The sequence below is a fragment of the Ochotona princeps genome, chromosome 9, assembly GCF_030435755.1.
Source record: "Ochotona princeps isolate mOchPri1 chromosome 9, mOchPri1.hap1, whole genome shotgun sequence".
Lineage (NCBI taxonomy): Eukaryota > Metazoa > Chordata > Mammalia > Lagomorpha > Ochotonidae > Ochotona > Ochotona princeps.
The window spans coordinates 79196362-79208783 of NC_080840.1; the positions used below are offsets into that span (position 1 = coordinate 79196362).

The window sequence follows — 12422 nt, forward strand, 5'->3', positions numbered from 1 at the left end:
CCCTGATGTGGGGCATGCTCCGAGGGTCTTGCTCAAGTGGTTTTGGTAGTTCAACAGTTATGAATTGCTGCCAGTCTCGCCACTCCAAACACGATGAGGTTGTTGAGGAATCCACTGATTGACATAGTCCTTCATAGAGGCTCCGTTGGCCCACTATTCACTGGCAACGTACAGGTGAGGTGGTTGATTGACTTGTTCTGTCCTCTTGTTTTTCATGGTTAGGGTTCTGAGTCTGGCATTTTGACTGGGGGGATCCACAAAGAAACTTTCTCTGAGGTGTTCCCTGACCAGATTCTTGAGTGTACTAGCAAGTACAGGGCCTGGCACAGTCCATAACCCCGATCAGCTGGTGGTTGTGATTGCTGGATTAGTTCTGTTTTCAGCCCTGTCTTCCGGGAACCAATGGGCATTGCAGTCTAGCCTGAATCCTTCCCACTTCATACTCAGCCCTTACACAAACCAGTGGGAGCTGCAGCCTAGTCAGAGCAACCCACAATAACCCCCACCAGGCCTTCCCCCCTACCCTGGTTTGCCGGTATGTGTAGCAGACTAGTCCAGTCTGTACCGCATCCCATTCAGCTCTCATACATGTCAGTGGGTATTAAAGCCTAGTTCAATCTAACCAGCTCCACTATCCAACCCTCATGTATGTTGTTGGGTGCCTTTCTGTCTAGCCACCCCTGCTCCTGTCCTTGTTTGTGTCCCTTCCTGTATTAGTGGTAACCCAAGAGGGAGGATCCCACTATTTCCCTCCCAGCCTACTCCTACTCCTGGGTTATGCACTCTCCAGGTGGTTCTGTGGTTCAACTTGACAGAATTAGCACCCAGTGCAAGCTTCTGCCAGCTGATACAGCAGCTAAGCCCAAACAACCTTCAGCCATTGTGATGTAGTTTGCACCAGTAGGAATAATCAGCCCAGCCTGGCCTTTCCCTGATTTAGTCTACATGAGGCCCACAGGTGCTGTAGTCCTGCCTTGTCTGATCTTTCATCATCCCAGCTCATTTTCTCCAGTGGGAGTAGCTGTCCAGCAAGGGAACCCACCACCCACATATTCCCCCTGCCGGCTCCGCCCCCTCCCTTCCTGGTTCTCACGTGTGCTGGTTGGATGCTGTGGTCACATCTGGCATACGTCACCTCACCTTGGAATTCCGTAATGTATACTGGGTTTTTGTTGCAACCAATTCTGGCTCGACCCACACTTTCTTCTGGTGCTTGAAATTGCCAGTGGATGACATGAACTGATTCAGCCTGTTCTGCCCTGAACCCATGCCAGGACGATTCCATGTAATTAAACAGTTATGATTGGTCAGTTTTAGCTGTTAACTTTCAAAATGAGCAAGTTGACAGGCCTGTAATGGTAGGTTTGAAGCAATCAACTTTTTTTTTTTTTATCCATTTTATTGTATTGTTGTTGACAATCTTTACATAGTTAACTATAGTTGAAGGAAAAACAAGAAAAAGAAAAAAAAGGTTCAGGGGGATAGGGAGGTGGGCAATGCTATTATGTCCATATTGTTTCCATCATGTATCTGAGGTAAAGGGGGATATTGGGGGAGAAGCCCCACCTGGTTTCCCGCCCACCCCAAGTCGGGGATGTACAAATGGATGGGCTATAGGGAAATGACTCTTATCAAACACCAGGGACCTCCTTCCTCAAGAAAAGTCTACCCACATGGGCTGCCAGGTGTCCTGCTGGGTGGCTGTCACATAGACTGTCAGGCCAGGAGTTCACACAGCTCCCAGCCAAGCACTTAAGGCAGATTCACAAAAGCAGAAAGCATCTAGATTCCTCAGAAACATGTGACCAAGAGAGCGAGACTCTCCCTATCATAGGCCTTTACAGGGGCTTGCGAGGGGAGTGGTTACAAAAAAATGCAATACCACCCCCTCTCAGTTCCAGGTGATGATAGGTGAGTGTCACTGGTGGGCAGAAGGGAAATCTTGATGGAGTGGGGGTGTCTCCTCCATGCTGGTGACCCTGAACTGGCTGCCTAGCCCACAACATTGGGAGAAGGAAGACACAAGGCTCACCCTTTTTTCTGGGTGAGGTTGTAGACATTATTGCCCATTGTGAATAAGTTTCTTTCTCTTTGCCCTTGGGGTGACTCATGCAAACACCTCCCTGAGATGCTGCATAAAAACTCAAACCAAAGTGAATATTTTTTGCTGCCTGGACTCTCATCCTTCCCCCAGTGAGAATAAGCCAAAGCGAAGCATGAAAAAGGAGGCCAGAACTTTGGTCCCATGTCAGGTAGTTGGGATTCAGGATCCACTTAGAGAGTATTAAGTCATGAAGAAAATTGGCATTTTCTGGGGACTGTCAATCCAACAGTTTTCAAAATATAAAGTCCCAGAGGCTTGCTTCTAAAATGAAAATTGACACAGCAAAAGTGAAAAAGTCAGTTGGTGATTAGAGACTTTAAAGTCCTAAATTTTATACTTTCTATATCCACCCCCTACCTGCTAAAGCACAATCAATCTGGAGGTTTAGCTGCAGCTAGGCAGTGACTGGGAATTACATGTGTGGGTGAGTGTTTTCATGTTCTTGCAGAGGCACGGGATGCCAAGGGTCATTCCCACAAGTTTAGTACAAAACTTGTGGAGTCTTCTCTTTGCTAAGTCCTGTCACACAGCTCTTGTATAAGAGCCAGAAGTCTTTTTGAAGTCCCATATTGTGCACTGAACCAAATGTTATGAGGAATGCTAGGTTATTCTTTTCTTTAAATTAGTATAGAAACGTCGCGTGCCCCTTGGCGGGATGGGGTGGGCGTCCCCGAGCGGCCGGCGCCGGGAGGCTGCAGCAGCAGGCCATGGCGGCACCCGAGCAGGACCCCACAGCGCCCAGGCCGCGCCCGCACCGCTACCTTCTCATCGACACCCAGGGCGTGCCCTACACGGTGCTGGTGGACGAGGAGCCATAGCGGGCGCCCGCCATGCGCGGCAAGGGCTTCTGCTGCCCGATGTGCGCCCGCGTGTTCGAGTTCATGTCGCACCCGCGCCGCCACAGCCTCATGCACTCGGAGGTCAAGCCGTTCGCCTGGGACTCGTGCGGCAAGTCCTTCAGGCGGGCCAGCCACCTCGCGGGCCAGCCACCTAGTGCGCCACCGGGTAACACAGCGTGCCGGGGCGGCCGGCCCAATGGCTGCCCGCCCTACGGCTGCCCGCTGTGTCCACGCCACTTCCGGGATGCGGGCGAGCTGGCCTGGCACTGCTGCAGGCACTTGGGGGAGCGCCCGTTCCGGTGCCCACACTGCCTGCACCGCTTGCTGGAGCAGAACACGCTGCAGAAGAACACACACAGGAAGCACCAGTGAGGGCAGAGCGGCGCAGCGAGCGCTGCCACAGGGCTCCCAACCCCCGCTGCCCACACTCCTGGTGCCTGGGCGGGCGAAGCGCCGTGGTAATAAACACCTGCTTCCAGCCCTCAAAAAAAAAAATTAGTATAGAAACGTAAGAGTGTGGAATAGGGTGGAAGGATGGGATTCACAGGAATTGGAAGAAAACAGAGGAGTGGGTTCTTTTTTCCAGTTATACATCCTGCTGCAGTAAACATGGGTTGGGACAACATTCAAGTTACTAACTGGGTGTCTCTAATTTCAAGAAGCACACTACCACCTAGTTTTCTCTCAAGAAGTGCTTTCCCCTTCCCTCCTCTTCCCCTGCTCACATCACCACTTTGCAAATAAAACATCTCTGTCTCTAAAAAGATAAATTTAAAAAATGACTTTGAGATCCAGTTTCTATATCCACCTCCTGAATGTGAGCAACCAGTATTTAGCAGAAATCTACATATTTTCTCTATCCTCACATACACTTGCTGTTCCTGGGAGGATCTGAGCCAGATTGGAGTCCATGCTTGGGACCCTAGGTTCAGCCACTACAGACATTTGATGAGGTGGACCTTGGCCTGCCTGAACTCAAGAGGCTTTACCCTTCCTGCTGAGTACACTGGGAGCAGATACCTTGGGAACAAGGCAGGCCTAGGCGCGACCCACCTCCAACTTCGAGAGGTGGATGCGACTGAGGGAGTATGACCTAATCATTTTTTTTTGAGTTGGGTTTCTGTGTAGTGTGTGTGTGTGTGTGTGTGTGTGTGTGTGTGTGTGATTTAATTGCACTCAGTACGTGTGTGTGTATGTATTAGATCATTAAGGAGAAATTGGTGTGATCATTTCCAAATTTTCTATTTTTCCTTCCTGTTTCAGGTCAGGGTTAAATGATATTCAGAGAAGCTATACCAGGTCTCCCTACCATCCTAGTACTTAAGGATGGGTACTGGACCCCTGATACCAAACCAGGGTGTCAATGTGGCACACACTCCAAGGTTTCTGTCCAGGTGGTTTCCGATAGTTCTGAAATGATGTCCATCTCACCAATTCAAGCAAGAGGAAACCCTTTGAATGTTCATTGGCTGATATGGTTAACCTTAGAGTCTCCTTTCTCCCAGATATTGGCTGTTATCATGGAGTAGTTATCCAATCTCTTCTCTCCTCCTGTCTTTTGGATGGTCCAGATGTGCTTTCCAGGCCTCAGTGGGCTTCCATCTCCAGGTGGAGTCAAGCCAGCTGTCCAATACTCCTTTTCAACTGAGGAGTACCAGTTCTTGCAAGTGCACCCAAGACCTCGAGCCAGTCAATCCTGCCTCAGTGGAGCCCCACATGCAGCGCTCACTGAGCTAGTACCATCATGCAGGCATGTAAAGTACCCAAACCACGTGATCTGAGGCCCACCACACCCTCTACCCCCAGGACTCACAGACCCAGGACCCATTGCACTGGCCAGCCAAGGACCCTCGCCAAGCAACATAAACCGCCACACATACAGCCACTGGGGCTCATAAACTGGGTTCATCACACAGCTGTACCCAAGGGCCCAGACAAGGCCACTAGGGCCCCACTGGATCTCCTGCACCCAGGGATCATGTGTCCAGCACCAACATCCCCCTGACTGCCATGGCTTGCCCCCACTCATTTTCCACCAGCATGTATTTCAGCCTGGATCAGTCTGTCTCCCGCAATTCCACTTCATGTTGCTGTGTGCTGAAGCCCATTGAAGTACAATGTATCTGGTTGTTTAGCTGGTGCTAGGCAGTGGCTGGGGATTATGTGAGGGTGTGGTTGTGTTCCTCTTTGTGCAGAGGCATGAGGTGTCAAGGGTCATTTCCACAGGGTTATGTAATCATTGTGGAGTCTTCTTTTTGCCCCTACCAGCCTCATAGCTCTTGTATAAGAGCCAAAATTCTTTTCAATTCCCATAGACCAAATTTTTACTCTACATTGACCAGTTAAACTTGGAAAAGGTGAGGGGGAAAGCAACTTCCTGGAGGGACTCAAAGATCTGGTGCCTTTTGAATGCAGAGAAAAAGATATCATAGTTTATTTTAAATGTGCTTTTCCCACAGGAAGCCTAATGAAATACCATTTGAAAAGAAGCATGCCTCTAATGTCCCTGAGAACAACCTCGAGAGTCGGGAATATCTCAGTCAGTTTGACAAGATCCAGATTTGTCAGCAGTCCTTTGAACACAATGGAAATGAGAAAACTTTCAGCGGGAAGAAGATTGTCCTTATGTGTGAACAAGTTTATACCAAAAACCCATGTAATCAGCAACCTGTCAGTGTGGGAGAAGCCATTCATGTTGGCTGCTATAAATCTTGCCTTAGCACCAACCTGAGAACTGACACAGGAGAATATTTGTATGTGTCCAATGAATGTAAAGGAAACCTGTACCAGAAGCCAGAACTCATCAGAAATCAGATCCTTCAAAGTGCAGACAATCCGTATGAATGCACTGAACATGGAAAAGCCTTTCACCAGCAATTATCACTAACTGGGCAACAGAGACTCCACACAAGGAAAAGATCTTATGAATGTAAGGAGTGTGAAAAAGAGTTTCCTCGTAACTCCAGCCTAAAAATACATGAGAGGGTCCACACAGGGGAGAAAACTTATGAATGCAGGGAGTGTGAAAAAGGTTTATGTCACAAGTCAAACATGAACTCTCATCATAGATTACACACTGGGGAACAACCTTACAAATGTATTGAGTGTGAGGAATGCTTTTCTTATCAGCAACCCCTCATTGCACATCACAGAATCCACATTGGGGAAAAACGTTATGAATGTAGTTGGTGTGGAAAAGCATTTCTTCATAAGTCAAGCATGATCATACATCAGAGAATCCACACTGGGGAAAAACCTTATGAATGTAGTGAGTGTGGGAAAGCTTTTTCTGCTAAGTCCGGCATTAGATCACATCAGAAAATCCACACAGGGGATAAACCTTATGAATGTAGTGAGTGTGGAAAAGCTTTTATTCGTAAGTCATACCTCATTTCTCATCAGAGAATCCACACAGGGGAGAAACCTTATGAATGTAGTGAGTGTGGAAAAGCTTTTTCTTTTAAGTCAAACATTAGATCACATCGGAGAATCCACACCGGGGAAAAACCTTATGAATGTAGTGAGTGTGGAAAAGCTTTTCTTCATAAGTCAAGCATGATCATACATCAGAGAATCCACACCGGGGAAAAACCTTATGAATGTAGTGAGTGTGGAAAAGCTTTTCTTCATAAGTCAAGCATGATCATACATCAGAGAATCCACACTGGGGAAAAACCTTATGAATGTAGTGAGTGTGGGAAAGGCTTTCCTTATAAGCCACACCTCATTAGACATCAGAGAATCCACACTGGGGAAAAACCTTACGAATGTAGTGAGTGTGGAAAAGCTTTTATTCGTAAGTCATACCTCATTACTCATCAGAAAATCCACACAGGGGAGAAACCTTATGAATGTAGTGAGTGTGGAAAAGCTTTTATTCGTAAGTCAAGCATGATCATACATCAGAGAATCCACACTGGGGAAAAACCTTATGAATGTAGTGAGTGTGGCAAAGGCTTTCCTTATAAGCCACACCTCATTAGACATCAGAGAATCCACACTGGGGAAAAACCTTACGAATGTAGTGAGTGTGGAAAAGCTTTTATTCGTAAGTCATACCTCATTACTCATCAGAAAATCCACACAGGGGAGAAACCTTATGTATGTAGTGAGTGTGGAAAAGCTTTTATTCGTAAGTCAAGCATGATCATACATCAGAGAATCCACACTGGGGAAAAACCTTACGAATGTAGTGAGTGTGGAAAAGGCTTCTCTGATAAGTCAAGCATGAGATCACATCAGAGAATCCACACTGGGGAAAAAACCTTATGAATGTAGAGATTGCGGAAAAGGCTTTCCTTGTAAGCCACAACTCATTAGACATCAGAGATTCCACACTGGAGAAAAAAACCATATGAATGTAGTGAGTGTGGAAAAGGCATTTCTTGCAAGGCACACCTCATTAGACATCAGAGAATCCACACTGGGGGAAAACCTTATGAATGTAATGAGTGTGGAAAAGCTTTTTTCTCAGAAGTCACACCTAATCATACATCAGAGGATCCTCACAGGGGAGAAACCTTATGAATGTAGTGTGTATCTTCAAGCCTTTACTTATCAGACAGGTTACATCCGACATCAGAGTATCCATACAGGATAAGAACCACATGAATATAATGAGTGGAAAATTCTGTTGCAAGCAGTCAAGTTTTATTAAACATCTGAATTCATGTGGGAACAGCAGAAATGTGTTACATGTGTCTTAAAATTCATATACCAACCTTTTCAGCAGAGTGGAAACATACGTGCTTCAATAAGTAGCATATTAACAGAAATGAGCAAACACGCAGCATTGACTGAAAAATTTTTCTGAAGTCAATCGTTAGCAGAGTCACAGACCTCAGAACTACAAAAGCATGTCAGCTGAAAGACTAGCCACCATAAGCCTGTTATGGTGTGTCGAAGCTTACAAAGTGAATGAAAAAACAACCATTAGCAAGAGTACAAAACATTGTAAAAGGGCAACAGATGTGGAAACATACTTAGAAAGTCTCAGCAAGTGTTAAATAATAAACATGAGAAGTATTTTATTTCAGAAGAGAGGGTATTTGTTGATAAAATAATTAAACGCAATTTGTACATGATCTCCCTTTGTTGTGAGGTGGTAAATGTGAATGCTGTTTTCAGATTAAATGTTGATAATAAATGCTCCGTATGTAACACTTGTTTCAAATGCCATCTTTGTCATTTACACATTTATCTAATAGAACTGTCTTAGAATCGCAAAATTCCCCATCCTATTACAGAATTATATTGGGACCACAGGTATCAACTGATGCATGTGGCAGTTGTAGTGATAAAGATCAAGATTTGAAGGACGAATCTTTTCCAGAGGCAAGATTCTGTTGTGATGTCTGGCCAAATGTGGATCCTATTTGGCCACTGTCTCTCCTTGAATAGTAAGTATGGGAGATCACTCCTGCATCTCTGCCAGGTTATCTCATACAGGATGCCATAGGCACATGGCACGTTGTGTCTCTGTGCAAAGCAGTGGCAGTGGTCTCAGCTAACAGAGACTCCATCTTTGCCTGTTCACTGGGCATAGATCCAGAGTAATAGGCTGTATCACAATTTCTCTGTCCCTGCAAAGCTGTGCTAGAATTCCCCTGATAAGCAACTCTACGTAGTTAAGTGCAACCCTCATCCCGTTTACCAGTTACACGTAATGATCATGCGTAAAGGCACAGCTTTCAGCCCAGGTGCTAGCTTATCTTGGTCAATCTGCACATGGCCTAAAACACTAAGCTATCAACCCTGCTTACAGAATGTAACTGGTGACTTGATTAGAGTGTCCAGAGAGATAGCCATACTTACTGGCCAGTTACAACAACAGTGTAGGGTGGGAGTTCTTTTGAAACCACCCTCAGCCTTCCACTGTATATATGCTTGTATGATCTTCCCAATAAATGGACATCCCTCACCAGGTTGTCTCTGGTGGTTCAGCAGCCAAGCTACACCATTGCCATGGCCCTCAGAAATCTTGGGCCTGCTGGTCAAAAAACAGCCAAGACTCTAGCAGGCATATCTCAGAGACAAAATAATTGTCTGACATCAGACTCTTGGAGTTCCTCTTTCAGGTGGAGTTTATGTGTCAGCTGCCACTACTACTGCTCAGATTCACACTGATTTCATGTGTCATGGCTTCTCACAGTAAGTTTCTTGCCATTGTATGAATGAGTACATGCCGGCCTGTGCCTGAAGTCTTTCAATTGTAACAGTGAGCATCAGAACCAGCACTGTTACATAGTAGGTAAGCTGTCTGAGATCCTAGCCAATCCACCATGGTTTTGCTCTTGGCTTCTGGTTTCACAACAGCTCGGCTACTGCAATTGAGCCATTGGGGATATGAACCAGTGGACAGAAGATATCTCCCTGCTTCTGTCTTTCTTACTGTAATTCTGCTTTTCAAACAAAAAAAACCTTGAAGGGTGGGTCCCATGACTGGTGTTGAGGGAAATGAGAAGCCCATTGACTTGCATCCCATGTGCGACGACCTCAAGCACTTCCACTACTTAATATTTAGAGTTGAGGCCCTATCAAGACCAACAATGATGAGCACTGAGGGTAAGAGAGGCAATTTTTTTTTTCAAAATGTGTCATGTAGGGTCCGGCAGAGTAGCCTAGTGGCTAAAGTCCTCACCTTGATCGCGCCAGGATCCCATATGGGTGCTTGTTCTAATCCTGGCAGCCCCGCTTCCCATCCACCTCCCTGCTTGTGGCCTGGGAAAGCAGTTGAGGATGGCCCAATGATTTGGGATCCTCCACCCATTTGGAAGACCTGGAGGAGGTTCCAGGCTCCTGGCTCTGGATCAGCATAGCACAGCTCGTTGCACTCACTTGGGGTGTGACTCATCTGATGGAAGATCTTCCTCTCTCTCTCTCTTCCTCTCCGTATATCTGACTTGGTAATAAAAATAGATAAATCTTTTTTTAAAAATGTGTCATGTAATCAGTACTTTACTTAAACTACAGAATGAAGTTCTACACATCAACCTGCTTCCCACCAGATTGCTCATGTGAGCCCCCAGCAGTAAACTCTTTGCTATTGCCTATCATATCCTGGCTCAGGTCCTCAGTAGGACACTCCTCAGAGAGCTTTGTGCAACAGTGAGATTTATTGAATTTTTTGCAGTTCCTGTTTTAAAATATTCCCAGTCTCTGACAGCATCATAACATCCTTTGATTTTTGTAATTACATTTTAGGAAGGTGTGGAATAGGGTGGAAGGATGGGATTCACAGGAATTGGAAGAAAACAGAGGAGTGGGTTCTTTTTTCCAGTTATACATCCTGCTGCAGTAAACATGGGTTGGGACAACATTCAAGTTACTAACTGGGTGTCTCAATTTCAAGAAGCACACTACCACCTAGTTTTCTCTCAAGAAGTGCTTTCCCCTTCCCTCCTCTTCCCCTGCTCACATCACCACTTTGCAAATAAAACATCTCTGTCTCTAAAAAGATAAATTTAAAAAATGACTTTGAGATCCAGTTTCTATATCCACCTCCTGAATGTGAGCAACTGGTATTTAGTAGAAATCTACGTATTTTCTCTATCCTCACATACACTTGCTGTTCCTGGGAGGACCTGAGCCGGATTGGAGTCCATGCTTGGGACCCTAGGTTCAGCCACTACAGACATTTGATGAGCTGGGCCTTGGCCTGCCTGGACTCAAGAGGCTTCACCCTTCCTGCTGGGAAGCAGATACCTTGGGAACAAGGCAGGCCTAGGCGCGACCCACCTCCAACTTCGAGAGGTGGATGAGACTGAGGGAGTATGACCTAATCATTTTTTTTTGAGTTGGGTTTCTGTGTAGTGTGTGTGTGTGTGTGTGTGTGTGTGTGATTTAATTGCACTCAGTACGTGTGTGTGTATGTATTAGATCATTAAGGAGAAATTGGTGTGATCATTTCCAAATTTTCTATTTTTCCTTCCTGTTTCAGGTCAGGGTTAAATGATATTCAGAGAAGCTATACCAGGTCTCCCTACCATCCTAGTACTTAAGGATGGGTACTGGACCCCTGATACCAAACCAGAGTGTCAATGTGGCACACACTCCAAGGTTTCTGTCCAGGTGGTTTCCGATAGTTCTGAAATGATGTCCATCTCACCAATTCAAGCAAGAGGGAACCCTTTGAATGTTCATTGGCTGATATGGTTAACCTTAGAGTCTCCTTTCTCCCAGATATTGGCTATTATCATGGAGTAGTTATCCAATCTCTTCTCTCCTCCTGTCTTTTGGATGGTCCAGATGTGCTTTCCAGGCCTCAGTGGGCTTCCATCTCCAGGTGGAGTCAAGCCAGTTGTCCAATACTCCTTTTCAACTGAGGAGTACCAGTTCTTGCAAGTGCACCCAAGACCTCGAGCCAGTCAATCCTGCCTCAGTGGAGCCCCACATGCAGCGCTCACTGAGCTAGTACCACCATGCAGGCATGTAAAGTACCCAAACCACGTGATCTGAGGCCCACCACACCCTCTACCCCCAGAACTCACAGACCCAGGACCCATTGCACTGGCCAGCCAAGGACCCTCGCCAAGCAACATAAACCGCCACACATACAGCCACTGGGGCTCATAAACTGGGTTCATCACACAGCTGTACCCAAGGGCCCAGACAAGGCCACTAGGGCCCCACTGGATCTCCTGCACCCAGGGATCATGTGTCCAGCATCAACATCCCCCTGACTGCCATGGCTTGCCTCCACTCATTTTCCACCAGCATGTATTTCAGCCTGGATCAGTCTGTCTCCCGCAATTCCACTTCATGTTGCTGTGTGCTGAAACCTATCCAGGAACAGCATGCCCCCTGTTTCAGTCCTAATGTGAATTGCCTATTGTTGTGGCCTGATACAGCACTGATCCTGCTCCCTATGCTGTTTTTCAGATCTTCTAGATGATGTTAGGTAATGACTCACCTGTGCTTTTGGCATCTTTTCTAAGAAATCTTTCTCTGTTCCTGTTTCTTGGAGAGTGCTTCCTATGTTTTCCTTTAATAGTTTGATGGTTACTTGGTAAAAATTTAGTTCTTTGATCCATTTAGAGCTGCTTTGTGTATAATGTGACAGGCATGGTCATGTTTTCTTATTCTGCAACCTGCTATGCACTTGTCCCAACAGCATTTGTTGAACAGACCAGGATTATTACTTGGGCTGTTTTCAGTTGTCTTGTCAAAGATTAGTTGGCCCTATATGTGTGGGCTCCTTTCTGGGGTTTCAGTTCTGTTCCACTGATTTTCTTCTCTATTTCTGTACCAGTACCAGACTGTTCTTATGAGCCCTGCTCTGTAGTATTTCTTGAGGTCTGGAACTGAGGGTCCTCTAGATTGATTTTTATTCTTCAGGATAGCTTTGGCTATTCATGGTCACATGTGATTCTGATGAACCTTTGTATTATCTTCCCTGTTTTCTAGAAGAATTTTGTTGAGATTCCGATTGGGGTTGCATCAAACCTGTATGTTACCTTTGGTAATATGGCAATTTAGGT

General features: G+C 46.0%; 1 protein-coding gene and 1 pseudogene across 1 annotated transcript in view; both read left to right on the plus strand.

Moving 5' to 3' along the window:
- Positions 1-2811: 2811 nt before the first annotated feature.
- Positions 2812-3315, plus strand: LOC131481125 (zinc finger protein 581-like; annotated as a pseudogene).
- A 1372-nt stretch (positions 3316-4687) lies between these two features.
- The window catches only part of LOC101518759 (zinc finger protein 260-like), a 33253-nt gene continuing 25518 nt past the window's right edge, over positions 4688-12422 (plus strand). The window contains exons 1-4 of the mRNA XM_058668425.1: positions 4688-4693; positions 5259-5300; positions 5455-7170; positions 7342-7404. Coding sequence (XP_058524408.1) covers positions 4688-4693; positions 5259-5300; positions 5455-7170; positions 7342-7404 — 1827 coding nt within the window. The remainder of the gene's footprint in view (positions 4694-5258; positions 5301-5454; positions 7171-7341; positions 7405-12422) is intronic.